Raw genomic sequence first — 19,144 nt, forward strand, 5'->3', positions numbered from 1 at the left:
CGAGTCAGAGAGTCAGCCAGTCACTCAGTCAGTCAGCGAGTCAGAGAGTCAGCCAGTCACTCAGCCAGTCAGCGAGTCAGAGAGTCAGCCAGTCACTCAGTCAGTCAGCGAGTCAGAGAGTCAGCCAGTCACTCAGTCAGTCAGCGAGTCAGAGTCAGCCAGTCACTCAGCCAGTCAGTGAGTCAGAGAGTCAGTCAGTCACTCAGTCAGTCAGTGAGTCAGAGAGTCAGCCAGTCACTCAGTCAGTCAGTGAGTCAGAGAGTCAGCCAGTCACTCAGTCAGTCAGTGAGTCAGAGAGTCAGCCAGTCACTCAGTCAGTCAGTGAGTTACTCACTAACTATCTTGCTTCTCTCGCTCTCTTTCTCTCTCTCTTCTCTATCTCTCTATCTCTCTTATCCCTTCTCTCTTCTCTATCTCTCTTTCTCTCTCTCTTCTCTATCTCTCTATCTCTCTTATCCCTTCTCTCTTCTCTGTGTTAAACCTCTCTGCTCATTTATATGTCTGTCTGATATCGTTAACTGTGACAGTGTATTATTGGGATCTCTATAGTCAGTTTAGAATTGATCTATTTTAAAGGTGCACTATGCAGTAATCGCTCCGCCATTTCCTGGTTGTTAAAATTCTAATAGTTCGCCTAATTTCAGTTTATGTGACAAAACCAGCAACTATAGTGTAGAGAATCAACCGCTGTGAAATATCTTTTCAATAACCAATAATATTGTATTTTCTGCTGTTTGAAGCTGGTGTACAAAACCAAAAGTAGAAGACGAAAAAAACGAAACTTAAGACCAGGAACCATAGAAATAGCGCACATAGAACAGATCTACCACTTCTTAGACCTGCTTTCAATGAGAACGACAGATCTATAACTTCCATTCCAAAATTGTACATATTGCAGCTTTAAGTGTTCAAGTGTGTGTGTGTGTTCGTGTGCATGTGTCTTTGCGTTAATCAACAGAGAGACCCATAATTAAGCTGTATTCCTGAAACGTAAATCCCTCCTTACATCAATTATACATCCATGTCGTAACACTTGTGTGCGTGCGTGCATTTCTGCCTCCAGACAACACAATCTTATCTGATAAACGGAGACAATGCTTCTGCAGCTGTGTGTGTTACTGCATACTTGGAGCTAGGAACACAAGCATTTCGCTATACCCGCAATAACATCTGTTAAATATGTGTATGTGTCCAATAAATGTTGATTTGAAGCGCGTGTGTGGGGATGTTTCTTTGCCGTTGTTGTGACCTAGATCCAACTGTCGTCACTTTAGCCATGCTAGAGAGGAGGGAAGTATGACAGTCACCATATGGGCAAGCATTGTTTGTAGATTTTACTCATTTATCAGACGCTCTTATCCAGAGCATCTTACAGGAGCAATTAGGGTTAAGTGCTTTGCTTGAGGGCACATCAACAGATTTTGCACCTTGTCAGCTCAGGGATTCGAACCAGCAACTTTTCAGTTATTGGCCCAACGCTCTTAACCGCTAGGCTACCTGCCGTTCCACAGGTGTGATTTTCACCACAAACCCTAACTGTTACCCTAACCCTAAGCTGCTGTAAGGACAAAAAGCTTATGCACTTGCTCAATGCCCATGAGTTCTGTGAAATTAATATTGTCACTTTTGACCTTTGTAGCCCTACTGGATTCCTACTGTAATCAGATTGATATCCTACACCTGTTGCTCACGGTTGCTTTGCCATGGTTCCGTCACGCTATGGTGGCTTAGTAAGGGAAATGATACATCGAAATGGAGCGGTGTGGAAATGGGGTTGGAGAGGGAAGGGACAGGAGGAAAGACAGGAGTGCGGTGGAGTGATAATCCAGAACAGGAAAAAATTTAGGGAGAAAGGGAGGAAGAGGATGTGGCAGAAAATAAACATGGACAGGAAAGAGGAATGAGTGGAGGGAGGAGAAGAGGTAAAAGACGGAAACATTGTGTTGGCTCCATGCTGAAGTAAGTTACTTGACATTTACTGCTCTCTGCAACTCTATCTATCCTTGTTGCTAGACAGAAGATCAGGGAGGGAAGGAGAGCATTCTTCAGCCAAATGGCCAGACACCCTACAGCAACTAGGGAGAACTTGGTTATTGGAAGGGACTTTTGATATGACATGTCATGAATCATGATTACTAAGGCAGTACAGAGCACAGGAGCTTGGTGGTATCTTAATTGGGGAGGAAAGACTCGTGGTAATGGCTGGAGTAGAATCAGTGGAATGGTATCAAATACATCAAACACATGGTTTGATGTCATTCCATTCGCTCCGTTCCGGCCATTATTATGAGCCGTCCTCCCCTCAGCAGGTACATAAATAATATATTATATGTGTACATACTTTTCTTGAATTGTTAAAGATTTTTATTAGCATGATCAAACGTACAAGTAACTGCCAAAATAACCTTTGAACAGGTTATGGTAGTAGGTGCCAGGCGCACTGGTTTGAGTGTGTCAAGAACTGCAACGCTGCTGGGTTTTTTACGCTGAACAGTTTCCCATGTGTATCAAGAATGGTCCACCAACCAAAGGACATCCAGCCAACTTGACACAACTGTGGGAAGGATTGGAGTCAACATGGGCCAGCGTCCCTGTAGAATACTTTTGACATTTTGTAGCGTACATGCCCCAACAAATTAAGGCTGTTCTGAGGAAAAAGGGGGTGCAACTCAATATTAGGAAGGTGTTCATAATGTTTTGTACACTCAGTGTATGTGCGTACAGAGACAGGAGATGGCCATTCCTTGAAAACCCCTCTTACCCATGATGCTCAATATCTGTATGCACACCAAACACTAACCAAACAGGATTAAGTCTCAAGTGTCCTCATTCCCAAGAGATTTGGGATCTCTGCTGTGCCTCTTGATTGGAATACCTGGCTTTTCCACCCTTTCTTTCTCTCTGGAGCACCATAGACATTCCGGAAGTCTGTAGAGATTCTGTAAAATCCCAGAGGTGACTCAGATATCCGTAATAATCCTTTCCTCCCTGTGGCAACCCTGGAGTTATTAACAGATTTATCATGTACTTCCCAGTGACTGATCCTATCTGGGTAGAGGTAGAGGTAAAGATCCTCGGTCACACCACTACCCCTCAGTCTCATCTACTAGATATCAGAAAGAGAGAGTTATCTGGAGCCTCATTCCTCTTTTACATCTCTTCAGTCATTCGTCAGATGCTATTCAAAGATGGGGAATGGAGTTGCATCACCAGACAAGCTCGTTAGGCACTTTGTTACAGTTTAAAGCATTTTCTGTTTAAGGCATTGTCATACTTTAAAGTTTTTCAAAACTTATTTACATAAGCTTCCAAAGAACAAGATACTTCTGCAGTGTTTTTGTGGCATTCTTCCAAATCATCCTCTGCTAATTACCCTCACTGCATCTGAGGCAAAGTAGAGCTCAGACAACAAACACACTTTCTCAGCATGATTTGGAGAAGAGAAGGTGAAGTGTATTTTAGCTCGGTCTAACTAGTGAAGGAGAATGGAGCGGGGAATGTGTGTGTGAGGGAGGAGGAGGAGTTACTTCAATAACTTTAGAAATAATCGGTGAACAACATCAGAGAGAAATTAGCTCTGGGGATTTGTATCCCAGAGTAGCAGGAACAAAACCGGGCCCCTGGAGGTCAAGGGGGAGAGGAGGGAGTCTGCCCAGCTACGGCCCACTCCTGCTGGGGTCACAGGGTTAGGGTAGGGGGGGGCACCCACCGTCCTGGAGGGTCCTCTAATGCCATTATTTCAGGCAGAGTAGACCTTGGCTGGGCTGGGGGTGAGGAGAGGGGTGGGGGGCTGAAGGTGAAAGGAGGATGTGATCCATGATGATTCTGGCCTGGGAAGTGGTCAACTTCTCACACACACACACTCACTCAGCACACAGTCACCCTCATACCTGCACAACGCGTCACCGGGGTCAAACTACCTGCCCTCCAGGACACCTACAGCTCCCGATGTCACAGGAAGGCCAAAAAGATCATCAATGACAACAACCTGAGTGATGATGGCGCCGAAGAGGAACGCTGGCGTTTTACATGCTCGTAACCAATTGTGCTATTTTGTTAGTTTTTTTGCGTTGTTTGTAACTTATTTTTTAACTTATTTTGTACATAATGTTTCTGGTACCGTCTCTTATGACCGAAAATAACTTCTAGACATCAGAACAGCTATTACTCACCACGAACTGGTAGAAGCTTATTCCTTCAACAAGTTTGACGAGAAAGATATACTGCTCTCCCGGGAACAGGCCCAGATCCCTGCCATTTGCGTGAAAAAAAGACGGAGGAAAATAGGAATGCATTTGGCAAATCTGACAATAATTATTTCGTCCTGAATCCTGCTTACAAGCAAAAACTCAAGCAGGAAGTACAAGTGACTCGCTCAATACAGAAGTGGTCAGATGACAAGGATGCTACGCTACAGGACTGTTTTGCTAGTACAGACTGGAATATGTTCCGGAATTCATCCAATGGCATTGAGGAGTATACAACCTCAGTCATCAGCTTCATCAATAAGTGCATCGACAACGTCATCCCCACAGTAACCGTACGTACATATCCCAACCAGAAGCCATGGATTACAGGCAACATCCGCATCGAGCTAAAGGCTAGAGCTGCCGCTTTCAAGGAGTAGGACACTAATTCGGATGCCTATAAGAAATCCCGCTATGCCCTCAGACGAACCATCAAACAAGCAAAGCATCAATACAGGATTAAGATTGAATCCTACTACACCTGCTCTGATGCTCGTCGGATGTGGCAGAGCTTGGAAACTATTACGGACTACAAAGGGAAACCCAGACGCAAGCTGCCCAGTGACTCGAGCCTACCAGGCGAGCTAAATGCATCTATGCTCGCTTCGAGGCAAGCAACACTGAAGCATGCACGAGAGCACCAGCTGTTCTGGATGACTGTATGATAACGCTCTCGGTAGCCGATGTGAGCTAGACCTTTAAGCAGGTCAACATTCACAAAGCCGCGGGGCCAGATGGATTACCAGGATGTGTACTCAAAGCATGCGCCGACCAACTGGCTAGTGTCTTCACTGACATTTTCAACCTCTCCTTGACTGAATCTGTAATACCTACATGTTTCAAGCAGACCACCATAGTCCCTGTGCCCAAGGAAGCAAAGGTAACCTGCCTAAATGATTACCGCCCCGTAGCACTCACACTCACAGTAGCCAATAAAGTGCTTTGAAAGACTGGTCATGGCTCACATAAAAGGCATCCTCACGGATACCCTAGACCCACTCCAATTCGCATACCACAACCAACAGATCCACAGATGACACAATCTCAATTGCACTCCACACTGCCCTTTCCCACCTGGACAAAAGGAACACCTATGTGAGAATGCTGTTCATTGACTACAGCTTAGCATTCAACACCATAGTACCCATGAAGCTCATCACTAAGCTAAGGACCCTAGGACTAAACACCTCCCTCTGCAACGATATCCTGGACTTCCTGACGGGCCGGCCCCAGGTGGTAAGGGTAGGCAACAACACGTCTGCCACGCAGATCCTCAACACTGGGGCCCCTTAGGGGTGTGTACTTAGTCCCCTCGTGTACTCCCTGTTCACCCACGACTGAGTGGCCAAACACGACTCCAACACCATCATTAAGTTTGCTGATGACACAACATTGGTAGGCCTGATCACCGACAACGATGAGACAGCCTATAGGGAGGAGGTCAGAGAACTGGCAGTATGGTGCCAGGACAACAGCCTCTCCCTCGATGTGAGCAAGACAAAAGAGCTGACCGTGGACTACAGGAAAAGGCGATCTGAGGTCTACTCCTTGGTGTCCACATCACCAACGATCTATCATGGTCAAAAACCCTGTCTTCTCTTGAGAGCCAGGTCTGCCTACAGCGGCCTTTCTCAATAGCAAGGCTATGCTCACTGAGTCTGTACATAGTCAAAGCTTTCATTAATAATTGGTCAGTCACAGTGGTCAGGTATTCTGCCACTGTGTACTCTCTGTTTAGGGCCAAATAGCATTCTAGTTTGCTCAGTTTTTGTGTTAATTCTTTCCAATGTGTAAATATATTTTAGTTTTCTCTTCATTGGGTTGGGTCTAATTGTGTTACTGTCTCTCTCTCACTCTCTCTCTCTCTCTGCAGAGTGTGTTGGGTGTATGTCTGGTGTTGTCCAGGTAACATGGCTCTGGTTCAGACCCTGCCTGTGTCTGTGACTGACCACCCCAAGCCTCCCACCAGCCTCCATATCGTCACCCTCTCCCCTGTCGTCGGAGGGCCCTGTGGCCCCTTTGTCCCCGGAGCCACCATGGGCTCCGTCAGCAGCCTCATCTCTGGCCGGACCCATCAGGAGCAGCGACACTGCCGGGCTGCCAGAGAGTTCAGGTAGGGTGCTACTCATTGGTCGTAGCCCGGGTGCCACTCTGTTCATGCCCTTGCCAGCTCTATTGGTGTCCTGGTTAAGACAAACATGGCTTGAGAATAAGTGACAAGGAGTTGGCATGGTAGCACAAACAGATCTGGCACTCAGACTATATTGGTTGTGGACAAGGTGATTTTCTAGCCTGGATGCCAGTCTTTTGCCTTGTTTCTGCTCTCTTGCCAACTCCTTATGGGATTGTCATACCAAACAAGAGCACAAACAGACCTGGGGCCATCCTAGTGATTATTCCCTTACTATGGAAAAGAGCTACTGGAAAAGTGCTGTGTGCTGTAATTCTTATCAATCATTATTCTAAATGCTAATAATTTTTATTTCAGCACTAAGCCACGCCGTAACACCCCAACCACCAATTGTTTCAGGCTCCAGGGTGATAGCCACACCCTGCGCAGCGGGAGCTCCCTGGAACAACTACTGGTCATCAACAACCAGACCCAGCTCCAGCCCACCAAGCTCCAGCCGCCGCCACTGCCCACCAAGAAGCAGCCCCGAGCGGGTAACTCTGCTGGCGGAGCTGGGTGTGTGGCTGGAGGTGGTGGTGGTAGTGGAGGGAATGGGAACTATGGGTTTGTGAGTGAGGAGGTAGTGACTGTAGGAGACCAGAATGATAACCATGTGGTGACGGTGGGGAGTCCGTGTAGCGACTTGGAGGAGCAGAGGGATAACCGAGGTCTCAACGGGAATATCGGCGGTCCTCCGCCCAAACTCATCCCTGTGTCGGGAAAACTGGAGAAGGTGAGTTTCGGAGGGGGATTCCCAAAATGTCAAGTGGTTTCCGAGCTTGTGGTATCTGTGTATCCCTAATAAGTCCTATATTAACTATATAGTCAAGAAATGACCATCCCAGCTTCCTGTTGGTAATGCCCACTATCATTAGTATACTTTTCTTTCTTTCTCAGTTGTAAGTTTGACTTGTAAAATCCTCACTAACCTCATATACAGAACATAGAGTCTAGCTAGCTAATAATACTTCTATATAATGGTGAACGTTTCAGTACCTCACTATTAACCAACTACTCCCAGCTAATAAGCAGCACCGGTGGTGAGGTGCTACTATGCGACATGTTTTACCTTAGATCCTCTCTGCTGTCTGATTGGCTATTCATTTCTATTTATAGAGCGGGAACCATAATCACATATTTTAACAGTCAGTCACCTCGCGTCTTATAATCAATGTCAGAGCTATCTTATATTCTCTGACGCACTCAATGAGGGCTGAGGGAAACCATGAAGAAAACCGCTTACCAAACCTGTGTAGAGAGCTGTCATTCTCTGTCTCTCTCTCTCCTCCTTCTCTTGATCCGTCCCTACCTCTCTCTCTCCTCCTTCTCTTGATCCATCCCTACCTCTCGCTCTCCGCCCCCCCCCCGTCTCTCTCTCTCCTCCTTCTCTTGATCCGTCCCTACCTCTCGCTCTCCTACCTCTCGCTCTCCGTCCTTCCACCTTTCTCTGTCTCTCTCTCTCCTCCTTCTCTTGATCCGTCCCTACCTCTCGCTCTCCGTCCCTCCATCTTTCTCTTCCTCTCCCCACCCTCTCCGCCCCCCGTCTCTTTCTCTCCCACCCCCTCTCTTATGTCGTGACATACTCAAAATCATTAGAAAAGCTGCGTACTGGAAACCTGTGACTATTAATGAAGCCAATCAGAGCTTTCAGAATGACCTTCCGTCCTATCAGTGTGCCTGTCTTCAATGGGAGGAGACCAGGAATTAACACTGCTGGTATAAATCACCAACGTCAGTTTCTTTTATATTTCTTTCCCTTTATTTAACAAGGTAATGCCAGTAAAGTGTTGGTCGGAGCTATGATACTACAGGATTGAGAGGGTCTTGTCTAGATTCAATTGATTTTGATATCAGGCAATAAGGAAAATCATGAACATGATAATAATTCATTATTTATCGTTAACAACAACAATGTTAAGATGTATTAAAGTGAGTTTTCTGGAAATGCACTTGATACGAACAACAGGAACCATTAACAAATACTGTCTTCATTAACAAATACTGTCTTCATTAACAAATAATGTCTTCATTAACAAATACTGTCTTCCATTAACAAATACTGTCTTCATTAACAAATACTGTCTTCATTAACAAATAATGTCTTCATTAACTAATACTGTCTTCATTAACAAATACTGTCTTCATTAACAAATACTGTCTTCATTAACAAATACTGTCTTCATTAACAAATAATGTCTTCATTAACAAATAATGTCTTCATTAACTAATACTGTCTTCATTAACAAATAATGTCTTCATTAACAAATAATGTCTTCATTAACAAATACTGTCTTCATTAACAAATGCTGTCTTCATTAACAAATAATGTCTTTATTAACTAATACTGTCTTCATTAACAAATACTGTCTTCATTAACAAATACTGTCTTCATTAACAAATACTGTCTTCATTAACAAATACTGTCTTCATTAACAAATAATGTCTTCATTAACAAATAATGTCTTCATTTGTCACGCCCTGGCCTTAGTATTCTTTGTTTTCTTTATTATTTTAGTTAGGTCAGGGTGTGACATGGGTAATTTATGTGGGTTTTGTAGTGTCCAGGGTGGTTGTAAGGTTTAGGGGGTTTATTTAGAGTAGTTGGGTTTATGTTTAGTATAGTTGTCTAGCTGTGTCTATGTTGTGTGTAGTTGTCTAGGAAAGTCTATGGTTGCCTGAATGGGTTCCCAATTAGAGACAGCTGGTTTCTGTTGTCTCTGATTGGGAGCCATATTTAAGGTAGCCATAGGCTTTAGTTTGTTGTGGGGAATTGTCTATGTCTAAACGTTAGTAGCTTGTGTGTGCACTTTCGTTTTGTAGCTTCACGGTCGTTTGTTGTTTTGTTAGTTTGTAATTGTTTTGTTTCGTTTTACCTTCTTCAAAATAAAAAGAAGTTGTATTTTCCACGCGCTGCATGTTGGTCCTCACGCTCTTCACAAGACGATCGTGAAATCATTAACTAATACTGTCTTCATTAACAAATACTGTCTTCATTAACAAATACTGTCTTCATTAACAAATAATGTCTTCATTAACAAATACTGTCTTCATTAACAAATAATGTCTTCATTAACAAATACTGTCTTCATTAACAAATAATGTCTTCATTAACAAATACTGTCTTCATTAACAAATACTGTCTTCATTAACAAATACTGTCTTCATTAACAAATAATGTCTTCATTAACTAATACTGTCTTCATTAACTAATACTGTCTTCATTAACAAATACTGTCTTCATTAACAAATACTGTCTTCATTAACAAATACTGTCTTCATTAACAAATAATGTCTTCATTAACAAATAATGTCTTCATTAACTAATACTGTCTTCATTAACAAATACTGTCTTCATTAACAAATACTGTCTTCATTAACTAATACTGTCTTCATTAACAAATTATGTCTTCATTAACAAATACTGTCTTCATTAACAAATAATGTCTTCATTAAGAAATAATGTCTTCATTAACTAATACTGTCTTCATTAACAAATACTGTCTTCATTAACAAATACTGTCTTCATTAACTATTACTGTCTTCATTAACAAATACTGTCTTCATTAACAAATACTGTCTTCATTAACAAATACTGTCTTCATTAACAAATACTGTCTTCATTAACAAATACTGTCTTCATTAACAAATACTGTCTTCATTAACAAATAATGTCTTCATTAACAAATACTGTCTTCGTTAACAAATACTGTCTTCGTTAACAAATACTGTCTTCATTAACAAATACTGTCTTCATTAACAAATACTGTCTTCATTAACAAATACTGTCTTCATTAACAAATAATGTCTTCATTAACAAATACTGTCTTCATTAACAAATACTGTCTTCATTAACAAATACTGTCTTCATTAACAAATACTGTCTTCATTAACAAATACTGTCTTCATTAACAAATACTGTCTTCATTAACAAATACTGTCTTCATTAACAAATACTGTCTTCATTAACAAAGAATGTCTTCATTAACAAAGAATGTCTTCATTAACTAATACTGTCTTCATTAACAAATACTGTCTTCATTAACAAATACTGTCTTCATTAACAAATACTGTCTTCATTAACAAATACTGTCTTCATTAACAAATACTGTCTTCATTAACAAATAATGTCTTCATTAACAAATACTATCTTCCATTAACAAATACTATCTTCATTAACAAATAGTGTTTTCATTAACAAATACTGTCTCCCATTAACAAATAATGTCTTCATTAACAAATACTGTCTTCATTAACAAATACTGTCTTCATTAACAAATACTGTCTTCCATTGCAGAACATGGAGAAGATTCTGATCCGTCCCACCGCGTTCAAACCGGTGGTCCCGAAGAACCGCCACTCAGTGCAGTACCTCTCCCCGAGACCAGGGGGCAACCTCTCTGAGAGCCAAGGCACCCTCAACCTCCTCCTGCCCCTGTCTATCAACGGGAATAACGGAAATACAGTGGTCAATAACGTGAATACCGTGTTCAATAATGTGGTCAATGGCACGGGGAGCTACGGGAACGTTGTACCTCTGGTCGGCTCGTCCTCTTCCTCAGATAGCAAGAGGAACTCATACAGCGGAGGACGCAACGCTCGCAGCAGCCATTCCTGCTCCATGTCAGACTCTGGCCGTAACTCCCTGTCCAGCCTGCCCACCCACAGCAGCCTGGCCAATAGCGAGGCCTCCGGGTCGGGTTCAGGGTCTGTGGGGTCCGGGGTGGGCCCGGAGCCTGGGAGAACCACCACCACAAACGGAGGTTCGGGGATAAACGGAGGTCACGCCCACTCTACCTCCCACGGTCACTCAAACTCGGACAGCGGGCGGTCGTCGTCCAGTAAGAGCACAGGGTCGCTGAGTGGGCGAGGCCAGCCCCTGTCGGACAGCGGGTCGTGTGGGCGCTCGCCCCCGACCTTGGAGGGTTACGAGGGGGTGGTTAGGGAGCTGGAGGAGAAGTTGAGGGAGAGAGACCTGGAGCTGCAGCAACTCAGAGAGAACCTGGACGAGAACGAGGCCGCCATCTGTCAGGTGAGAGGGGATTTAAGCAGGCCTAAAGTGTTTCCTCGAGGAGCAATATGATTAAAATGTTTGTTTCTGTCATTTCTGCTGGTTCTATTACTAAGCTCAATTATTCCATATATACTGAACGAAAATATAAATGAAACATGCTACAATTTCAATGATACAGTTGATATTTAAATAAATAAATTACGCCCTAATCTATGGATTTCACATGACTGGGCAGGGGCGCAGCCAGGGATTGGCCTGGGAAGGCCTAGGCCCACCCACTTGGGAGCCAGGCCCAGCCAATCAGAATTAGTTTTTCCCACAAAAGGGCTTTATTACAGACAGAAATACTCCTCAGTTTCATTAGCTGTCTGGGTGGCTGGTTTCAGACGATCCCGCAGGTGAAGAAGCGTATGTGGAGGTCCTGGGCTGGCGTGGTTAAACATGGTCTGCGGTTGTGAGGCCTGTTGGCCGTACTGCCAAATTCACTAAAACGATGTGGGAGGTGGCTTATGAACATTAGATTGTCTGGCAACAGCTCTGGTGGACATTCCTGCAGTCAGCATGCCAATTGCACGCTCCCTCAAAACTTGAGACATCTGTGGCATTGTGTTGTGTGACAAAACTGCATATTTTAGAGTGTTTTTTTATTGTACCCAGCACAAGGAGCACCTGTGTAATGATCATGTTATTTTATCAGCTTCTTGATATGCCACACCTGTCAGGTGGATGGATTAACTTGGCAAAGGAGAAATGCTCACTAACAGGGATGTAAATACATTTGTGCACATCATTTGCGAAAAAATAAGCTTTTTGTGCGTATGGAAAATGTCTGGGATCTTTTATTTCAGCTCATGAAACATGGCAACAACACATTACATGTTACATTTATATTTTTGTTCAGTGTATACTTTTGAGCCATACTAGTGCTGGTTCACAGTTTGACCTCTGGATGTGGTAACTGTATGTAACCTCTAAACTGTGACGTCTAACCCCTGACCTCCTGTCCTGTAGGTATACGAGAAGAAGCAGCTTCGCTGTGAGAGAGAGCTGGAAGAGCTGAGACAGAGCTGTTCCTCTAAGATGAAACAGGCTTCACAGAAGGCCCAGAGAGTACAACAGGCCTTACAGCTACAGGTAACAGAGAGAGATACTTCAGTCAACTTAGTTTGAGAAGCAGGGCCCTTCTTTGTGTGACAGGTATTGTTGCAAGTTACATAAAAAGCTATTATTATTATTGTTTATTACTGTATGATATGTTACTTCTGTTTCGGTAGCGTCTCTTCATTTTCGGACTGTCAAAATGTCACCCTAACACCGTACCCAAACAGGCCGCGCACGTGCACCATTGTGCGCAAATTGATTTTGTTCCCCACACCAAACGCGATCCCGACACGCAGGTTGAAATATCAAAACAAACTCTGAACCAATTATATTAATTTGGGGACAGGTTGAAAAGCATTAAACATTTATGGCAATTTAGCTAGCTAGCTTGCAAATGCTAGCTAATTTGTCCTATTTAGCTAGCTTGCTGTTGCTAGCTAATTTGTCCTGGGATATAAACGTTGAGTTGCTATCTTACCTGAAATGCACAAGGTCCTCTACTCCGAAAATTAATCCACACATAAAACGGTCAACCGAATCGTTTCTAGTCATCCCTCCTCCTTCCAGGCTTTTTCTTCTTTGGACTTTATATGGCGATTGGCATCTAACTTCCATAGTTACCACGATGACCGACCGAACTCAGTTCATCTTTCAATCACCCACGTGGGCATAACCAATGAGGAGATGGCACGTGGGTATCTGCTTCTATAAACCAATGAGGAGATGGGAGAGGCAGGACTTGCACTCCATTCAGCGTCACAAATAGAACTGACTTCTATATTAGCGCTTGCCAACGCAGACGCTCAATGGCGCACGCGAGCAGTGTGGGTGCAATAATTGAATAACATGTATGTTACAATTTATTTTGCAATGCTCGCAAACGCGACGTGAGCGGTGTGGTCAGCATGTAACTGTCTGTGTCTTTATTTCAGGTGTTCCAACTGCAGCAAGAGAAGAAGAAGCTTCAGGAGGACTTCTCCTCTCTGCTGCAGAACAGGGAAGAGCTGGAGAGGAGGTGTGCCTCTATACAGAGAGAGCAGACCCAGCTGGGACCACGCCTAGAAGAGACCAAGTGGGAGGTGGGTGGGTCAGACATTAGGGTTGATTCATGTACACCATTTCAAAGTAAGTGATCTCAATATTCATAAAATATTTATTCTCCCTCATTTCCTCCTTCCTTCCCTCCCCAGGTGTGTCAGAAATCAGGTGAGATCTCCCTTTTGAAACAGCAACTGAAGGAGAGCCAGTCAGAGCTGAGCCAGAAGGGCGGGGAGCTGGTGGTCCTGAAGTCCCAGTTGAGAGAGGTCAGGTCCGATCTCCAGAACAGCCAGGCTACGACCCAGGAGGCTGGGTCGGCCCTACGAACACGCTCCCTGGAGCTGGAGGTCTGCGAGAATGAGCTCCAGCGCAGGAAGAGCGAAGCCGAGCTGCTCCGCGAGAAAGTCGGACGCTTGGACGAAGAGTTGGCCCGCCTCCGAGATACCCTGGCCAATCAGGAAGGAGGTTATCTTCCTGGAGGCCAGGCACTAGCCACTAAGGGCCAATGTATGAGCCTGCCCCTCCCCCAGGGGCGTGGGGGTGTGGGGGGTGGAAGGGAGGGCCTCAGCCCCTCTGTGGGGTACCGAGATGCGGAGGAGGGGAGGCTGGGTTGGGGAGGGGAGAGTGATGAGACCAAGGCTCAGAGGCAGAGTGCTGAAGCTGTGCTGGGACTCAGGCAACAGGTGAGCTCCAACAACAACGATGTTTATACTTTCTTTCAGTCTCATATGAACCCCCAACCCTCACACCATTGCACTAGTTTCTGTGGTTTCTCTATTGGTGTTCAGACAGTAAAACCTGTACTGTAATACATGTTAAAACCACACACTTGAAAAAACAATGACCGACCTTGTTTCAATAATTTTTTTACCATTTTCATTGCAGAATAGTGCTTGAATAATACTTATACTGCTCTGTTGTGTATTGTTTTAACATTGTGATAGAACAACTTCATATGGATTTTGAAATTATCAAATAACTTCCATTAATCAGTTAATCAACCAATCAATCCATGTGTTGTGTGTCAGGTGGAGAGGCTGAGGGCAGAGCTGATGTACGAGAGGAGGAGCAGTGAGGAGCAGCTGGGCGGATTTGAGGAGGAGAGGAGGGTCTGGCAGCAGGAAAAGGAAAAGGTGATCCGCTACCAGAAGCAGCTGCAGCAGAACTACATCCAGATGTACAGGAGGAACAGAGATCTGGAGAGAGTGATGAGAGAGCTCAGTCTAGAGCTGGAGAACAGAGATGTAGAGGACTACGACATCCACAGCGGCAGCAACGACATCCACTTCGAGGAGATCGCCGCTACTGAGATCTAGAGGGACCATACAAGGGTGTCCTCTTGCCCCAGTGAGATTTAGAGACCAGACAGGGGCGTTGTCTAACCCCAGTGAGATTTAGAGACCAGACAGGGCGTAGTCTAACCCCAGTGAGATTTAGAGACCAGACAGGGCGTAGTCTAACCCCAGTGAGATTTAGAGACCAGACAGGGCGTTGTCTAACCCCAGTGAGATTTAGAGACCAGACAGGGCGTTGTCTAACCCCAGTGTCCTCTCGCTCCCATGACAATTAGTACCAGCACCCTGATTTGATCTGATTTCCCCATCACTGCTACTGAGAGGTCTGCGTCCAAAATGGAACCCTATTCGCTATGTAGTGCACTTATTTTGGATAGAGAACAGGTTACCGTTTTAAATTTGCATCCAGACTACAGAGGGTGTACCTGGACTTACTCCCCTAACCACAGTACCAGCACTCTTTACTTCTCTACACTCTTGGGAAAGAATGTGCTATCTAGAACCTAAACGGGTTCTTTGTCTGTTCCCATAGGATAACCCTTTGAATAACTAGTTTTGGTTCCAGATAGAACCCTTTTGGTTCCAGGCAGAACCTCAAACCAAAAAGGGTTCCCCCATTGGGACAGCCGAAGTATACTTTTGGAACCCTTTTTTCTAAGTGTGTATGCTGGCATGGACATTAAGGGAGCATCTCTGTCTCAGGGTTGATTTACTGTACTAGACACTGGGATGCACCCTCCTCTAGGCCCTCACAGGAACAGCTGACTACCTGCAGTCAGAAAGGACTCCATCACTTCGTCATTCGGACTTGAAAGAAGTTTAGGGTGTATCTCAACAGTTTAAAGTGGCTTCCTTTCCAGATTGAGATTCACCCTCAGACCAACACATCCTCATTGCCTTCTCACATGGGTTTGATTTCCCAGCTATAGTACCAGCACTCTATGGGACGTATACTATGACTTTTGACTTGAGAAACAAGCAGGCATCACTCAAACCTTGCTCAAATCAGGGTATTGAAAGCAATGGGAGTCGCAGAAAAAGGGCACAGATCTCAGATCAAGTGAAATCATATCTGTATATAGCACACAGGGGTGACTATCTGACGACCAGCACATAATGATGACATCACAATAAAGATGACATCACCCCTCGACTGTGTTTACGTTTGTCCACAGGACTCAGAGCAAAAGTCCCACTTTTACAATGTCTTCTCATGTTACATATACACTATTCAATGGATCATCAACTGATCTAGACGTAGCAATTTTAAGCTACAGCCTGGTCTTTTCTGAGTTACAGAAACACTGGAGTATTTTAATGGAATGTATAAGGACTCTTTGCACATAGTAGGTGTCAACCATTCAGTTATCAACACCGGCTAAGACACAAACTAGGCTACACCAAGAGAATACCTGGGATCATTGTGCACAAAAACTCATAATGCTCTTTTCAGTTCTGGACGTGACTGTTCTGTCTTTCTCATGTAGTTGACCTCTTTGTATGGACACAGAAGAGATAGAAGCATGTAGCAATAAGAGAGAGTGCAGCTTGGGAGATCTCGCTCTCATATCAAAGGAAGAAACAAATCTCTCTCTCTTTCCTGTTAACTAGCACAGATTTTCATATCAAAGGAAAAAACAAACATTTATTGGTTAAAACTAAAGCTGCCCGTCAAAGATATTGATGCTGCATCGGCTGCTGGGACTGTTATGGAGCCTTCTTGGATCCGTGAGGTCAGGGGTCGTGGATCAGGAAGCCTTTGGTGGCACTTTCCCTGATGGTATCACAGTGAAAGCAACAAAACATCAATGCCAAACTGTACTGTAGACCTCCCTCCCTTGTCCTCTCTCACTGTCACACACTCTGGACTGTGAATACTCTTCCGAGTATTACTAGACCCCCCCCTCTCCCTCCCTCACTCAAAAAAAACAAATAACACTTCCTAGTCTTCCTGTCCATGACTGTGAGACTCCCTCACTGACATGTAGATAATGTGGGTGGCATGATTGCATGTCTTTCCCTGTCTGTCAGAGTCGGTCCAGATAATGTAGGGGTTTGTGCTGGACATTGCATGATAGAGTAGCCTAAGGCATGACACCCCGGTCATTATGGAACTGTTACACTGGTTATGTTATTGCCTTGGGAGCTCCAAGGGGGATGGGACTGAAATCTCTGGTCAACATATTGGCAGCCACTGGGAACCATAGAAATATACTTACTATAATGTAATTCTATGTCTATGCTGGGAACCATGAATTAATAAGGTGGTCTTCAGTTGTGCTTTCTCATAAGAATGGATTCAACTAGAGGTGTGATCTTTTGTATTACAGAGTAAAACAAAGTATATAAAAAAAATTCTTAACAGATAAAATAAAAATCAATATGATCTATGATGATGATGTGTATATTTTTTATATAGCGCCTGAAGATATTTTGTGGTAAAACCGGTACCATTGTGGGTTTAATATACAAAGTATAATAAAGATTTTTATATATCTTTGCAGGACCACACATATCCCAATGAGATGATCAATAAGAATTGGAAAATGTCTAGAAAGAGTGGAGTGATCTATTGCATGCATTAAAAATCATTTTTTACATCATATTTTACAAACTCAATAATTTTTTGTTGACCAAGCTGCATTTTGATTCAACTTACTGTAATATAAACGCAACATGCAACAATTTCAAAGATTTTACTGAGTTACCGTTCATATAAGGAAATCAGTCAATTGAAATAAATAAATTAGGCCATAATCTATGGATTCCACATGACTGGGCACAGGTGCAGCCATGGGTGGGCCTTGGAGGGCATAGGCCCACCCACTGGGGAGCCAGACCCAGACAATTTTTTCCCCACAAAAGAGCTTTATTAATGACATAAATACCCCCCAGACAATCTCACAGGTGAAGAAGCCAGATGTGGAGGTCCTGGGCTGGCGTGGTTACACATGGTCTGCGGTTCTGAGACCGGTTGGACGTACTGCAAAATTCTCTAAAACAACGTGGGAGGTGGATTATGGTAGACAAATAAACATTTAATTATCTGGCAACAGCTCTGGTGGACATTCCTGCAGTCAGCTGCCAATTGCACGCTCCCTCAAAACCTGACACATCTGTGGCATTGTGTTGTGTGACAAAACTGCACATTTTAAAGTGGCCTTTTATTGTCCCCAGCACAAGGTGCACCTGTGTAATAATCCTGTTTAATCAGCTTCTTTTTATGCCATACCTGTAAAGTGGTTGGATTATTTTAGCAAAGGAGAAATGCTCACTAACAGGGATGTAAACAAATTTGAGAGAAATAAGCTTTTTGTGCATATGGAAAATGTGTGATTTTTTGGGGGGGACCAACACTTTACATGTTCCATTTATATTTTTGTTCAGTGTATATACAAAAATTTGGGAAATATCCAGCTTTTAGCCAAGGTTTACATTGGTCAGCACGTTAATGGTCATCATTGTTCAATGAGATTGATCTTTCATTTGGCTGTCATCATCATTCATGTCACATATCTTCATAATTTGTTGTGTTTGGCATCTTCAGACTACATGTGTTAACACAAAGCATTTAATCCAAATAATATTTAATGTGTGTTCATCACATAGAAACAGATACCTCCATCATATCCTCTGTAGCATGATTTTAACACAAGTGGAATAAGTAGCACAGGTGTAGTGAACCCTTTTCACATCTCTCACTGTTTTTCAGTATCCCATAATAACCATTTGCTGTGTAAATGTCTAACAACGAACGACATTCTAGTCCTTTACGCAGACAAAATATATATTTCAAATGTAGCCACTGCGTCTAGACCAAAGCAACGCGTTTGTTTATTAGTCTTGTTTGTTTTCTTCCTTAGTGTGCATAAATATACAATTATATATTTGTGTATTTAGTGTTTTGTTTATTAATCTGTGGTGTTTGTAGTCATTCATGTATATTTTCATGCTGTAAATTTCTTCGACAAAATGACTTTTTATGAAAAGATACACAATGTCCCCATGGTTGTTGGAATTCCCTGTGGTGCATTGGTACACATACATATACATATATATATATATATATATGTGTGTGTGTGTGTGTGTGTGTGTGTGTGTGTGTGTGTGTGTGTGTGTGTGTGTGTATATACAGTGGGGCAAAGTCAGCCACCAATTGTGCAAGTTCTCCCACTTAAAAAGATGAGAGAGGCCTGTAATTTTCATCATAGGTACACTTCAAATAAGACAGACATAATGAGAAAAAAAATCCAGAAAATCACATTGTAGGATTTTTTATGAA

At 43.4% G+C, this 19,144-nt stretch overlaps 1 protein-coding gene across 1 annotated transcript; it reads left to right on the forward strand.

Annotated features, from left to right (window-relative positions):
- Positions 1-6,056: 6,056 nt before the first annotated feature.
- Positions 6,057-17,543, forward strand: LOC120017723 (leucine zipper putative tumor suppressor 2 homolog). The gene is made up of 7 exons (XM_038960671.1): positions 6,057-6,360; positions 6,736-7,150; positions 10,712-11,446; positions 12,440-12,562; positions 13,462-13,608; positions 13,720-14,250; positions 14,596-17,543. The coding sequence occupies exons 1-7, from the start codon at positions 6,158-6,160 to the stop codon at positions 14,881-14,883; spliced, it is 2,442 nt and encodes an 813-aa protein (XP_038816599.1). The 5' UTR covers positions 6,057-6,157; the 3' UTR covers positions 14,884-17,543.
- The last annotated feature ends 1,601 nt before the right edge of the window (positions 17,544-19,144 follow it).

This window comes from Salvelinus namaycush, chromosome 22 (assembly GCF_016432855.1).
Source record: "Salvelinus namaycush isolate Seneca chromosome 22, SaNama_1.0, whole genome shotgun sequence".
NCBI classification, from domain to species: domain Eukaryota; kingdom Metazoa; phylum Chordata; class Actinopteri; order Salmoniformes; family Salmonidae; genus Salvelinus; species Salvelinus namaycush.

Bases quoted from the DNA above. Each gene is read 5' to 3' on its own strand.
- LOC120017723 (XM_038960671.1), top strand. From the start codon at position 6,158: ATGGCTCTGGTTCAGACCCTGCCTGTGTCTGTGACTGACCACCCCAAG. The intron at 12,563-13,461 runs GTAACAGAGAGA...TCTTTATTTCAG, and splicing joins AACAGGCCTTACAGCTACAG to GTGTTCCAACTGCAGCAAGA. The intron at 14,251-14,595 runs GTGAGCTCCAAC...GTTGTGTGTCAG, and splicing joins TGCTGGGACTCAGGCAACAG to GTGGAGAGGCTGAGGGCAGA.